Source organism: Urocitellus parryii, chromosome 3, assembly GCF_045843805.1.
Source record: "Urocitellus parryii isolate mUroPar1 chromosome 3, mUroPar1.hap1, whole genome shotgun sequence".
NCBI classification, from domain to species: domain Eukaryota; kingdom Metazoa; phylum Chordata; class Mammalia; order Rodentia; family Sciuridae; genus Urocitellus; species Urocitellus parryii.
In genome coordinates, this window is record NC_135533.1 from 22,859,118 (window position 1) to 22,874,367 (window position 15,250).

Here is a 15,250-nt window from a genome sequence, read left to right on the forward strand (position 1 = left end):
AGCAGTCCAGGGCGGGGCGGGGTATGCAGACTCTATCTGAATATGAAGGGGTGCAATCAGAGAAAAGAGACAAGTACTCTGGCCCTAAGTAGCTTTTCTTGAAGGCCGTTTGTCTCTTGCTCAAATCTCAGACCTGCCAGTCAGTCTTACTAACCCTGGCTGTAGACCCTTCCACTGGAGACTGGTTTTCATCTCCCTGCTTTCCCCTTTTGATTTATGCTAATTAGTAGCAGAGTTGGCTCCCAGCCTGGTGTTCTCACTGCTAGATCAAGAGTTTGAACACATGAAACTTTATGGTGACAGAGAACCCTAATAAACAAAGATGATTATAGACAGCAGGCCCCCATAATAAGGAGTGTAAGGAACCGCCTGTGAAAGAGGCCAACCTTAGAAGATAAGAGATAAGAATTGGAAAATGGCATTGGCCAGGTTCACAAAATTTTTGCTTAAACAAAGTATTTCATGCATTTCTTTTTATGAATAAATTGTTCAGAGATGAAGCCGTAGCTCAGTGGAAGAACGTGTACTTAGCATGCACATGGCCCTGGGATAGATCCCCAGCACAGAAAGAAAGAGCAAGAGAGAAAAGAAAGAAGGAAGGGAGGAAGGGAGGAGGCAAGGAGGGAAGGAAAGAAATGGAATAAGTTGTTCAAAAAAGGACAAGCATAGTTTTATATGCAATTCAGCTTTCTCTTGTCAACTTCCCTGGGCTTCTCTAATAACTTCCAGTCTACTATTTAAAAAGCTCAGGTTTCTATTTTCATTTGTAGCTTTGTTAATTTTAGATATTAAATGCAGTTCTTCTTTACACCAAAAAAGACTATAATTTAATATTCAGTTGATATGTAATAGATACCTTTTAAAAAAGGTATTTTCCCCCTTTTGTCTTCCTTCACCTCCCTGAATGTGGGTGCCTGATTCCAGTTTCCCCCTTACCCTCCCATCCACTTCTGAGACCACATGTTCCTGACAGATAGAGAATATCCAGGTGGCCTGGTACTTGGAAACCTGTCAGATGCTATTCAATGCAATAAAGAACACATCATACCAGTCTTTGGCGTATTGTTACAGGGAAACCCTGTTTAGAATTCACTAATTGGGAATTTGTGATAATTTGAGGAAGGGCTGGCTGAAGTTAACCTTTGTACTATCTATGGAAAAAAAAGAGTTCACTGAAGTTCTGAATAGTATAAACAAGATTGGAAGGGGAATAATTATCTACTTAAAAGAACCAGTTGTTTTGAAAAGCTTTAGAAGTATCCTTTTACATACAAACAGGGTAATTATGATTTAAACAAAGGCTGGCCTGTTTCTTAGGCTTCTTTGAAATGTCAATTACAAATTACTCTTGTCTATTCACCAAGGCAAAACCCGACCCCTGTGTACCAGGCCACAGTTGGTTAGCTTGCTTCCACTTACAATATTTGAAAATAATAAACCCGAAGTTCTTTTAAAGTAATATAATTTAATTCAAGCTTTTCACTATCCTAGAAAGCTGGTCCATCCTGGAGAATGGGTAAGGATTTACTGAATGCTAGTGTATGACAATCAGGAATGCGTGGAAACAATTACTTTCGCTAATTTAATGGTGTAGCTGGATAAGAGGTGAAAATCTCCAAAGAAAAGGACTCTACCCCAGTGACTTTTATGTTTTAGCTTATCAGTGTAAGAAACACAGTTTGTACTGCAACTCAGGGCACACACACTGAAGCAAAAACAATTCCCTTGCTGGGTGTGCTGGCACATACTTGTAATCCCAATGGCTTGGGAGACTGAGGCAGGGGTATCCCAAGTTCAAGGCTAGCTTCAGCAAATTACCAAGGCCCTGAGCAACTTAGTGAGACCCCATCTCAAAATAAACAAAAAGAAAAAAAAGGACTGGGATGTGACTCAGTGGTAAAGTGCCCCTTGTGTAAGTCCCTATTCCAAAACAAAACAATTCCCTTATTTGTACAATGCTATTATTTTCTAAATAGAAATTTTTTTATAAGTGCTAGTCATAACATACTAAATTGATTTTGTGATCTATTTATAGTAGACCCCTTTATCCACAGGAGATATATATGTTCTAAGACCCCTCCAAGAATACCTGAAATCACAGATAGTACCAAGCACATATTATGAATTTTCCTATACCTATAGTAAAATTTAATTCAAAAATTAGGCACTGTAAGAAATTAACAACAATAAAATATAAGAATTATAACAATATACTATAATGAAAGTTATGTGGGTGTGGTCTCTTTCAAAATATCATGCTATATATACAGGGTTTGGTATCTGAGGTTGACCAGGAGTAACTCAGACCAATAACCAGAGAACCAGGGATAAGGGGGACCACTGTAATGGGTTGCCATTTTGAAAATACCTCTCCAGAATGTGTTGGGCAATAGATTCTTCATGACAGAAGTGTAGAGGAGGGAGGGCCATAACTGCTATCTACTTTTCTTTATCGTATGCAGGTTGGTGCAGAGCCTGCAATAAACACCTGCCTGGGGTGCCACAGGGAAGCCGGCTCACTGCCCTTTCTGAACCCAGATCCTGTCCTCATTCTCCTTCTCTCAAGGAAGGCTTTGACCTCACTACTCTAGCCTCTGCTGCCTCTAGTTTCTCAATGTTCCATACAAAGTTCATTTCTCCACATGCCAACCCTTCCAGCTCAGTCTCCATTTCCCCCTTCTCTGTCAGGCTTCACCACTGCAGGTGAGGCAAGTGGATGCTACAAGGCCTCTCTACCAAATGGGGTGAACACTCCCTAGTTCACTTTCAAACTGCTCCCATCTCCACTCAGTTTCTCTTGGCTGTATTTTCCACTGACAGTCCTTTTCTGGTCTATCTGAATTGGGTTTGGTATTTGGTGTCTAAAGTTTTTTTGTTTTTTTTTTTTTTAAATATTTATTTATTTATTTATTTTTAGTTCTCGGCGGACACAACATTTTTGTTGGTATGTGGTGCTGAGGATCGAACCCGGACCGCACACATGCCAGGCGAGCGCGCTACCGCTTGAGGCATATCCCCAGCCCATTGGTGTCTAAAGTTTTTAATTTAATTGCTTTTCATTAAGAACATAAATAATATAGTATAATGGGGGAAAACATGTCTGTGGTCCACCCAGTTCCCCACACATTTACCAGCTGTATAACCCTGACTATGGTATTAATTTTCCCATAACCTCAGTTTCATCACCCATCCCTTTGGGATAATACCAATCTTGCAGGCTTGTGAAGGGTAAATAATATTATTAAAAAGCTTGCCTGTGTCTGGCATAAGGCTAGCATTCTCTAAGTGCTACCTAATATCAATGTTGTTATTGTTGCTATTATTAAGGTTTAACCTACTGTAAACTCATCTCTCCTCCTGCCAAAACTATCCCACCCAAATTTGTTCAGAGTTTGAAAGAGTCTACCATGGAGCCTGTGTCCCCAGCCTCCCCATTCCCTCCTCTCTACAAATACCTCCTATGGGTATACTCTCTTTCTTTACTGCATCCATCTTAGTTGAACCCTTCCCCGCATTCCCACAGTTCCCTGCATCCCAGTTCCTGATACTTGACGTAGATGGGCATCTTCATAGAGCTCAATTCTGATACTTACCTGAGTGGATAGGCCAAAGATGAAGGCAGGCCCAGGAATCTCATGCCTCCCAAGGCAGCCATCCAATCAGGTGACTGGTTTCAGCCTTTAAAACCAGAGAAGACTTAGTTTATCCCATCAGGCAAGGAGAGACAAGGACACTGTCATACAGCCCAGAGGCCCCATGCTGAGAGGCCATACAAGGCAACATCCAGCCATGGCCAGTGTCTGCAGCCTGGGTTTCATGAGTCAGCTCCTACTCTCCAGTTGTGTATCTCATTTATTAATCCTGTCCCAACCCACTTGGCCATGCTTTTGCTCCTCATCCTACCATATCTCATCCTTTTTTTTTTTAGTTGTTGTTGTTATTGTTCTTTTTAGGTATATATCAAAATTGAGTATATTTTGACATATTATACATACATGGAGTATAAGTTCTCATTCCTATAGTTATACATGATGTGGAGTTACACTGGTTATATATTCATATGCGAACATAGCAAAGTTATGTTCAATTCTTTCTACTGTCTCCTATTCCTATCCCCTTTCCTTTCCTTCATTCCCCTTTGTCTAATCCAGTGAACTTCTATTCTTCCCTCTGCCTCATTTATTTAATGTTAGCATCCTCATATCAGAGAGAACATTTGACCTTTGATTTGGGGGATTGGCTTATTTCATTAGTATGATAGTCTCCAATTCTATCCATTTACCAGCAAATACCATAATTTCATTCTTCTTTAAAGCTGAGTAGTACTACATTGTGTATATATATTACAGTTTCTTTATCTATTCATCCATTGAAGGGTACCTAGGTTGTTTCCATAGCTTAGCTATTGTGAATTGTCTCTCACTCTTTTGATTTAGTACCACTCTCTCTGGTTTTGATGTCCTCCCACCCAAGTTAGCTTCTATTTTTGGTCTAATGTTCTTACAGATTATCTTGGATAATTTTCTCATATTTATAGAATTTATAATCCTGCCATACTGAACCAACCTCTATTCCTTCTTCCTGTAGGCAGCCATCTCTTATCCCTCAACAATGGCCTGTCCTGGGTCTTATCTATGAAACCAGGGAAAATATCAGCTTTTGGCACAAATGACTTGGTAATAGTGTCATTGGTTTATGTTCTAGGTCTATAGTAGAATATCCAGGGAATGAGTCCTTATTTTATTATTTTGAAAATAACTATGGTCCTCCTTCTTGGACAGGCCCTGGTGAAGCTGTATATGTTTGGGCATTATTTATGACTGTAGAAAGTGCTGATTAACTTACCTTGAAATCAGTACTATGCCATCTTCAGAGAAGAATGATTAATATCATAGTAATTAAGAGTCTGGATTCTGAAGCCAGATGACTTGGGTCCAAATTCTGCCTCTGCAACTTACGATATTTTAAACTTGGTTATTTTGTTAATTTGAGGTTTATTGGGGTCCTACTTTCATAAGCAACTTAAGCATCTTGATCACATTAAGCTGGAACTACTGGAATTATTCACTCAATTGTGGATACTTGCCCCTGCTCTGATTCTGTTGCTTCTGTTTCCCCAGGTCTTGCCTTTTGTATTCGTGAATTCCTTTGTGCACTGACTGAACTGCATTATTTATGTGCCCTGTTGTCTGGCACTGTGCTAGGCTACAGAGATGCAAAGGTGACAAATCCCAAATTCTATTCTTAAGGGTGGATAAATATTCACACATACACAGGGCACAGATATGTGCTAACATACATATTCATCAAAATGTTAAGGGTGCTGAGTTAAGAGAACTTTCCAAGGCTCACTGGCACACAGGGGAGAACACAGTGAGTTCTGCCTAGGCAACAGAGCTAAATAGGTAACAAAGGTCTTTATGAAAAAGGCCAGGGCTTACACTCTTGGTTTTCTTTTTTTTTTTTTTGGTGGTACTTGAGATTAAACCCAAGGATATTCTACCATTGAGCTATATTCCCAGCCCCCACTTTATATATATATATATATATATATATATATATGTATATATTTTAATTGTAGTTGGACACAATACTTTTTATTTATTTTTATGTGGTGCTGAGGATCGAACCCTAGCACATGCTAAGCAAGCGCTCTACCACTGATCCACAACCCCAGCCCCAGACTTTTTTGTAAACTAACTTCTACAGAAGGTCTCACTAAGTTGCCGAGACTGGCCTCAAACTTGCAATTCTCCTGCCTCAGCCTCTGGGGTGACTGCAATTACAAGTGTGTATCACCACACCCAGCTAAGTCAAATCCTGACGCTTCCTGCTTCCCACCTGTGCCTTCAAACCCACTCCAAAATGAGGCAGTCTGACTTAGACAAAGGCTCTACAAACTTGCCTTAGAAATGTCATCCCATGTCCTGATTTCTAGTACCCTAGTCCCAGTGGTTGTAATGGGTTAAGGAATCTGCTCTTTGGTTTCTGACCTGTCCCTTCCCTGTCTCCACCCCCATTAAAGGCTCAGCCCTTAGTTATGAGGGCTGCAGTCTGGACCACATATAATACCCAAGTCTTTCCCCAAGACTTAAGTCCTTCTTTGAACTCTAGCCCCATCACCAGTCCCTACTGGCTTATCTTGTCTTCATCAGCCTTCTCCTCTCAGATATGGGCCTTATTTTATATCCCAGCTGCAGTCCTACCACCCAATCAAAGAATGAGCACCAGAACTGCCACCCATCTACCAAGGCCTGGCAACCCCACTTCACTGGAACCATGGCTGAATTTCAGCTAATTTGTGACAAAGGCTAAACTTTGGTCAGGCTCCTCTGAGTCCTATTCTTAACTAGGCCTCAATTTTGGTCCTGGTCTCTTTGGCCTGTCCAGCCCAGGTTTGTTTTTTGTTTTCTTTTGCAGTACTGGGGATTGAACTCAGGACCTCACACATGGTCCAGCCCAGTTTCGTAAGAATCTTGCTAAGTCAGTTTAGTGAGAATCCCCCAATATCAAATCACACTTCCTATCTATCAGTTCTTCAGCTTCTACCTTTGGTGTATAAGTCCTTTGTCTGCCTTTGCCAAGAACCTTGTTTAGGTCAATTTAGCAGGAATCCTTGAGGTATCCTTTTTATATCAACTGACCCCCACCATCTGCCCTTGGGCTATAAATCTCTGTTTGTCCTTGTTATATTAGGAATTGAACTTCATTTATCTCCCTATTGACCTCTATTGCCATAGCCTTGTATAAAATCTTCCTTACAGTTTTAGCAAATATCAGAAAAATGTTTTCTTTAGCACCTATCATGCCCTTGGTACAACAGCTGTGGACAGCCCATAGTGCATCTACCCTTCTGAGTCATGTTGCCTCCCCTCCCTGGTCTACTCCAGGAATCAGTTATTTTTTTCAGGCCCCTGAGCTCCTCTTCGTCAACAGCCCCTAGTAGATACATGTAGAAGCACAGCTGTGGTAGAGTTGTTTGAAAATAGAAACCTAGAAAGGATGGGCCAATTCTATTCCAATCAACTTCCTCTAGTTCATTCCATCAGTCAGATAACCAAAATATGTGAATAAATGTAAATGGTTTCTCAACATAAATTTATTTCCAAAGAGCTTCCTTATTTGCATTTTAGATATAAGCAAAATACACACACTCAAGGCATGAAGTATCTGTCCTGTGCTCTTTTGAATAAAAGAAAAAAATCACAGTGAATGCAGATCTTCAGTGTTCCAATGGTGCCAGAAACAAATTCACTGGCTTTTTTTTTTTTTTTTTTTGAGAAAAAAAAAAAAAAGAATTGTCTGAAATTTTACCTCTTGGGTTCCAAGTATGTTTTTGTTGATAGTAGAGAAACTTTATTATAAAAGTCTCCTCATAGGGCTCTGGTGAGTTCTCATTTTTATTAATCTCTTTCACTTGGCTTCAAGTAAGGTAAGATGAAATTCAAAATTTGTTGAATTTTGGATTAATGTCAGGCATAGCATTTTCCTCTGGAGTATCTCCCTTCATGGGGACTGATACTGAAGTGTTCTGTAGGAAATGGCGGGTCAACCACTCATTGGTTCTCATGGCTTTGCAGTGGAGGCAGGGCCTTTCCCTGATTTGGTAATTTCCCAGATTTCTTTGCCTTTGAGCTATTTTTCTCTTCTTAACAATGGTTGGGGATAGATGCTGCTCACTTTCACTCTCCTTCCAGGAGGAGGCTCCTGAGTTAGATTCTTCACTGTCACACTCAGTAGTGTCACTGTCATGTTGGGTCTGATTCACCTGATGGAGTTGAGACTGGCGCCTGGCTCGTCTTTGTTCTAGATAGGCATTGACCAAGGCCACTTCTGAGTCCGTTACTGGGGAAAGTTGACCCTGTTTTGTTTTTTTCATTGTTTGAGAAAAGGCCCAGGAACCGTCTTTGTTTTGTCGCTTATAAGAATTTTCTTTGCTTGCTAACCAAGAAAACAAATGGACAAGTTAGAAACACTGTTGTTTACTTTAACTTCACATCATCCAAGGAAGCCTACTGCATGTGTGGGCTCACTCGTAAGGGTCAAATGTCAGGTCACTGCTTTCACCCAATCAACTGCTCTGCTGGCAGCTGGCTGCACTTAACAGTGCCATACCCTATGTTCCCAAGACCAGACGGTAATAGACAGATGCTTGATATGTCACTTTTGAAGTTTTGCAGACCCCAGAATATTAAGAACAAAGGGGAGAAAGTCTGCAAACTTTGTCAGAGAAGGACTTTTTCTCCCTTTGTCTCAAAGTCTCAAACATTCAAGAATGTGTATGTGTATGAGGGTGATTTGGGTAGCAAGAACTAAGGCTCTTTTCTTTGTGCATTGGTATGCTGGCATTAGCTTAGACCAACTCACTAGTGCTGATAAATTTTCAGGAATTTCAAGAGATGGTTACACATAGTCATCACTAAAAATCGTACAAACTTACAATTAAATCAATCCACTAAAAATAGTAATAATTACTTAATAACCATCATTTCCAAATTATCGTACTGCAGTTTATTATGCTATGTGTTCTTGAAACTATTGATTTATGTCTGTTGTGTCTGGGTGTTGGAAATACCAAGCTGGTAGCTTGAAACCAGCTTTGAGGGGTTACCCTGAAAATCAGCAAACTCAAAAGACCAGGATTTGATGTATGGTTTTGTTGAATGTCTAAGACTAAGAAAGTGACAGAGAACATGTTACTAATGCAGACTGCAGTGCCATGCTGGCAGCCACTACATTGTGACTAACTCCTTAAAATGAAACATTCTTCCAGTATTGTAAAGCTATTAGCCATTTCAGCAAAGAAACCCACTCACATCATAGACAACCAAGTTCCAACATAATATCTTTTTCACTTTCATTTGAGGAAAACAACATTCATGCTGGAACTATACCTGTTCATCAACTGCAGCCATGCTCAGGATGCAAGGGTCTGGCAAAAGTCAAGAAGAGGGCTGGGGGTAGTAGCACACCTTGTAATCTCAGAGGCTGGGGAAGCTGAGGCAAGAGGATCATGAGTTCAAAGCCAGCCTCAGCAACAGCAAGGCATTAAGCAACGCAGTGAGACCCTGTCTCTAAATAAAACACAAAATAGGCTGGGGATGTAGCTCAATGGTTCAGTGCCCCTGAGTTCAATCCCTGGTATGCAAAAAAAAAAAATTGTGGGGGGTGGGTATAGCTCAGAGGTAGACCGCCACTGAGTTCAATCCCTAGTACCACAAAAAAAAAAAAAAAAAAAAAAAAAAAAAAAACAAGGAGAGCATTTTTGTGATCAGTGGTCTATACAGAATTTACCATAAAGGGCATTATATATTTTATTATTTATAAATTGTGTAAATTAAATTATAAAAACATGCACATTTTGGGAGAGAACCAGTTGTTAATTGTTACCAGCACACCACTGTTTATAGGTTATTGAAAAAGATGTCACTTCAGCTCACAACAAAGTGTACAAAAGGCAAGTTAATGTGAAGGGAGAGTGCTAAGGAAAGAAAAGAGAGTTTGTGTTCTACCTACCAGTAACTCATTGCTTCTGATGGCTTGGCTCAAGCAAGAGGAGCTGTCCTGAACTAGGGAGTAGAAAAGCAAGGAGCTCACCCAGTGGGCCTTTGTTGGGTGGAGAAGCCCTGCAATGGTTTTGGCCGTTCACCTCTGTTGCTTGCTTTCCACACTCAGCACATGCCTCTCATCACAGTCCAATACCAAGCACACACCAGCTCTCACCTTTACTTACTGAAGCACTTGTTCCTCCGTCTTCATCCTTTTTAGTCTCAGACATCTGTTTCAGAAATATATATTAGTAAGAGTGATCTCGGTTGTTTTTCACTAATATTTACTTGTTAAGAAATGCTATTGCCCAAGGCAATAGGGTTGATGTCTAATTTTTAAAAAGTTTTTAGTAACTTTTTTAATATTTATTTTTTAGTTATAGCTGGACACAATATTTTATTTTTATATGGTGTTGAGGATCGAACCCAGGGCCTCACCCACACTAGGCAAGTGCTCTACCTCTGAGCAACAACCCCAGCCCTCATGTCTAATTTTAAACATTCAACAGTTACATAAGTACTTAAGTTCCTGTTACTATGTTTCTACTTCTGCTGCCCATTCAGCCGCAGAATCTACCAAAATGTTTTAAACTAAGCAAAATGAAATAGAGAAAGGAGAGAAAATAATGCTGAGGAGGAGCTGCTGGTTATAAAGTTTTCCTTATACCCATTTACATTACACAGAAATTTCATTTAAAAACACATTGGATAATACTACAATTCATTCAAAATTATTTTTTAAAGAATTTATCAGGTTATTTTTTAAATAAAATATCTGATATGAGGCATTTATATACACAAATATCTTTACCTGAATTCACAGACTTAATACCTCCTTAATCTTTCAGATAGTTTCCTCCAAGATGCAACCATAATTTATTATCTTTTAATACGACATTCAGAAGAAATGGATTTCTTTGAATAGTCCAATTCCAAATATTCTGTCCCAAGACTATAAATATTTGTCCCATATTTCAGAGTAGCGTCCCACTTTCTGGGGCTGGAGATGTGGCTCAGCGGTAGTGCGCTCGCCTGGCATGCGTGCGGCCCGGGTTCGATCCTCAGCACCACATACCAACAAAGATGTTGTGTCTGCCGAGAACTAAAAAATAAATATTAAAAATTGTCTCTCTCTATCTCTCTCTCTCTCTCCTCTCTCACTCTCTCTTAAAAAAAAAAAAAAAAAGAATCAGAGTAGCGTCCCACTTTCTGATGCTGAGGATGATTTTGCCAAAAGACGCAAATACAAAACAACTTTCAGAATGTATCAAAAACTTTAGAAATATTCATTAATGTCTTGACATATAATTTTTTTTCTCAAGGATTCTGTCATCAGGAAATAAGCCTCCCAAAAGAGAGCTTTTTCCACAGAAATATTCATCATTGTATAATTAGGATAATATAAAATTCAAAATTCAAAAGTAAATAATGGCTAATTAAATTATGGTATGATCATATAAGATATAGTTGTAAAACTTATAATAAAAGTATGTCATAACAAGAGGAAATAAATATTTCAATGTTGAGCTAAAATTCAAGATGCAAAACTGTATATAATAGTATGAGCACAAGTTTGCTAAAAATATGAAAAGAGACTTTAAGGAATATGTGTATAAGGGGTAGCAATGGTTGGCTTTTAAGTGATTAAGACAGTGACTTTTTGTTTCTTTTTTTTTCAATTTTTCTACACTTAGGGGAAAAACAAATTTATGCAGAAAGTCAAACTTCCTTTGGGTTGAAAAAATGCAATACTTGGATATTTATAACTGCAATCTAAGATCCTGACCCATTACTTTCTCAATATCTAAACAAGGTACTTCCTTGCTTTTGGGGTTACAATAACCATTCTCTGAAAATCTTGACAGTGGAATCCTTTTTGAAGACACCTTTTAAAAAAAATGTTTTAGAGCTCCATAAATATTTTAAATGTAATATGTATAGAGAAAAGTATTTAAAAAATTGGAAATTTATAACCCTCAAAGTTAATAGTTGTTGGATATTTCTACATAATCTGAAGTGATTTTTATTTTAGATTGTCTATTTTCCTATAATCTCCACATTGTCTATAACATGTACTTGTGTAACAGGGAGGAAGGTGTTTGAAAACACTTATTGGTTTTCTATCATTTCTAAAGAAAGTTTCCACATTTGATGTCAAATAAAAATAAAACCACAAAATCAAAAGAAAGATTTTGTGTTAAGCTAAGTGGAATCACACGGACTGTGGTTACAAAAAGCATTTTATTAACTGTCTTTGTGTGTGACTTAGTGAGTGAAAACAGCAGCAGTGCCTGCCCTGAGGGCAGAGTAGAAAATGTGGGCTGTGCTCTTTCTTTCTGCCACTAACCAACTCTGTGATCTTACCAAGCCACTTAACACCTCCTAAGCTCAGTTTCACATAGGCAGAATAAGGATTTCAGAGTAATATTTCCAGAAAAATACCAGCACTAGCAATCTGAATAAATCCTAAACAACTAAATAAGCTAAATAGAGTATTTATAGTCTCTGAAAGCAAAAGGGTAAGTGCATCCTAAAAAGTGGGAAATCCAGAGGAAATCAGCATGCTTCACGTGGAGGATAATTACCACCACATTTCCATTGTGCTATTACCATTACTTCAAGGTTTGTAAATAAAGTCTCATAGTTTCACAGAGAAAATGAAGAAGTTCAAAGTGAAGGAAAAATTCCATCCTCCTTGACTAGCTCTCATATGGTTCTCAGATTTCCAATCTGGGACCCTTCAGGAGAAGCAGTCCGGCCAATTGTAGCTGCCACAAGGTCACAGAATGAAAGATAAAACCTCTAAGATAATTAAGGTTTTAATCAGCACTGAATAGATTTAATTCAACATTTCAAACTATGCTTTGAAGTAAACAAATAATATGGCAGGAAATCTAGGTCTAGTCCCCTCTGTCACTAATCACTTGTGTGACATTGGACAAGTCCCTTAATTTCTGTGGGCCTTATCAACTAAAGAAAGAGGTGGATAATGATACCTTGTTTGCCTGCAAACAGAGCCTGGACCACATACTCTCTTGAGTCCTTGAAGCTCAGGATTCTGAGTCTCCAAAGAGCTGATGCAAGCAAGAGAGCAGAGGAATAGCTGAGACCTCTTAAGTGGTCTTCATGATGAAATTGCCAGTGATCAATTTCAATTTTTTGTTAATTTTCTAAAGTAGCTTTTCTTGCCAGGCCAGACAAATTCAATATACTTAGCTAGGGAGTCTAAGACACATATAAGCTATCACTATTCTAAATCTCCTTTTGGCAAAGTATTTACCTTAAAGAAGCATTTAGACTTTAGATGAAACTTCTTCTTGGCTGGGATTTGGTGGGGGAAGAATCTTTGATTATTATAATGGAATCTGGCTGGCATAGACATAGCAAACCTCCTCTCTATCCAGAGCTGATATAGCACTCAGTCTAGTTGACCACTGCCAGACCAGGGCTCTGGCTGTAATGCTAAATGATGGTAGCTTGATTAATCATCAACCTGGCATTAATGGCCAGCAAGGATTCCATGTCAGCAATTTTCAAGAGCTTGGTTGCTCATAATATTTTGGGGCATCACAGTCCTGATAAAGTAGGCTATGTCATTCCTAAGAGCATGGGATTTTCTTCTGCTGATAAGTGATCCAGGGTGGTGACTTTAGTTTAGTTTAGTTCTGCATCTTATCCTATGCAGAAAGTATACTGCTTCATTCTAAAATCTCCCAAATCCTGCATGAGTTTTTATCAATATAACTTTTTTATCTTCAACTAGAATGACATGGCTACAAAAAGAATTAACTAGGACAGAAGTTTATCCAAGCATTACCTAACTTATGGATAAATTATAAATAACCTAAATATCATAAAACTGAAGACAGAAAATCAAGCAATCATTAAAAGTGCTGATGAGTAAATATAACTTTTGCAAGTGTTTGCGGTATGTTATTAAGTTTAAAAAAACAGGATATGAAAATACAAACAATATAATGTCAGCCATGTAAGAGGAAAGATATACTGGGTCAGGAAAAAAAAAGAAGAAGAAAAATAACCTAGAATGATACTAAAAAATGTTAACAGTGATTATCTCTGTGAAATAGTTTTAAATTTTTTTCCTCCATTCTTTTCAGTATTCTTGGATTCTCTAAAATGACTTTTGAATTATTTTTATAACTAAAAAATAAATTTTTAAGTAGTTTCAGCAAAGAAATTTATAAAAATCCCCTAGTATATACTAAAAATATTATTTAAAATTTAAAAAGGATATCCTACCCAGACAGAAGCCCGAGACAAGAACATCAGGACAGATATAATGGCAAAATACCAAAGCAGGAAGTTCCCTATTGCCCCACAAGAGTCATCCTTCCGGCATTCATAATCCTGATTAGGAATGGTAAAACTTAAAGGTATGGGGGGAGGATCTACCTCCCAAAATAAGGAAAAAAGGTCTCCCATGATGGATTCTTGCTGAGAAAATAAAACATGCTCAAAGGGATGAAGATGACTGGGAACTATTTCACTCCATGACGTATGACAATTTCCTTGGCAACCCATTATGACATACATTTAAGGAACTATTACAGGGATTGACAAGTGCTTCTTGTATTTCTAAATTTTTGGAAGATTTATCTAAATTACTTCTACAAAATTTTATGGTATTTTCCCCCATACTTCAATATGGTTTTTTTGGCCTTAATCTTTTATTCCCTTAAAATTGTATATGTTTTCATATCTTTAGATCTAAGTGTCTAAGGTACCACTCATTTTTATCAATCTCTTTTATATGTTTCATACCATTATAAATTAATATACACAATTCTAATTTATCAAAGACTGAGTTGCGTTCCCCCAAATTCAAATGTTGAAGCCCTCATACCCCGACATTTGATTATATTTGGAGAGAAGACCTTTAAAGAGGTAGCAAAGGTTAAGAGAGTCATAAAAGTGGAACCCTAATCTAATACTACTAGTGTTCTTATAAAAAAAGGAAACACTAAGGATTTACCCGGCACAGAAAAAGCACACATGAGGACATATGACAAGGAGACTATCTATGAGCCACTCAGGCCTCAAGAGAAACCAATCCGGGCTGGGGATGTGGCTCAAACGGTAGCACGCTTGCCTGGCATGCGTGTGGCCCAGGTTCGATCCTCACCACCACATACAAACAAAGATGTTGTGTCTGCCAAAAACTAAAAAATAAATATTAAAAAAGAATTCTCTCTCTCTCTCTCTCTTTAAAAAAAAAAAAAAAAGAGAAACCAATCCTGCTGACACCTTGGTCTTGGACTTCTAGCCTCCCAAATGGAAGAAATAAATGTCTATTGTTTAAGCTACACTGTCTGTGATTTTTGTTTGTTCGCAGGGGCACCCTGTGGTTTGTGATATTTTGTTATGGAAGCCCAAATACAATGGCAAACGTCTATCAAACTTGATTGGCAGTGTTCTTTTTTAAGCCTGGAATAAATGCTCAATAGCTTATAGATTACATTAAGATGGAGAAATACATATGTGTCTGTTAAAAATTATATCAAATGTATACTATTTTTTTAGCAAAGAGTTGGACATGGAAGAGGTAGAATCCGGACATTCTAATTTTGACGGTATATTGAATCCAACTTTTTTTCTTTGAACAATTTTCATGTTACTTCATTTTTAAATCCACAACTAGGGCCAAACAATATTACTGCAAAGATAATATAAAAATGATTTTA

The 15,250-nt window shown here is 38.2% G+C and overlaps 1 protein-coding gene across 1 annotated transcript; it reads right to left on the bottom strand.

Moving 5' to 3' along the window:
* Positions 1-7,341: 7,341 nt before the first annotated feature.
* On the bottom strand, positions 7,342-13,991 carry Ssmem1 (serine rich single-pass membrane protein 1). The gene is made up of 3 exons (XM_026392819.1): positions 13,809-13,991; positions 9,724-9,778; positions 7,342-7,941 (listed from the first exon to the last, which is right to left on the bottom strand). Exons 1-3 carry the CDS (start codon positions 13,989-13,991, stop codon positions 7,445-7,447), a joined length of 735 nt encoding a protein of 244 aa, XP_026248604.1. The 3' UTR covers positions 7,342-7,444.
* Between the last annotated feature and the right edge of the window lie 1,259 nt (positions 13,992-15,250).

Coding starts and splice junctions, on each gene's coding strand:
- Ssmem1 (XM_026392819.1), bottom strand. CDS start 13,991: ATGGGAGACCTTTTTTCCTTATTTTGGGAGGTAGATCCTCCCCCCATA. Junction 9,779..13,808: donor TGTCTCGGGCTTCTGTCTGG/GTAGGATATCCT, acceptor TTTCTGAAACAG/ATGTCTGAGACTAAAAAGGA. Junction 7,942..9,723: donor AAGTGCTTCAGTAAGTAAAG/GTGAGAGCTGGT, acceptor TTTCTTGGTTAG/CAAGCAAAGAAAATTCTTAT.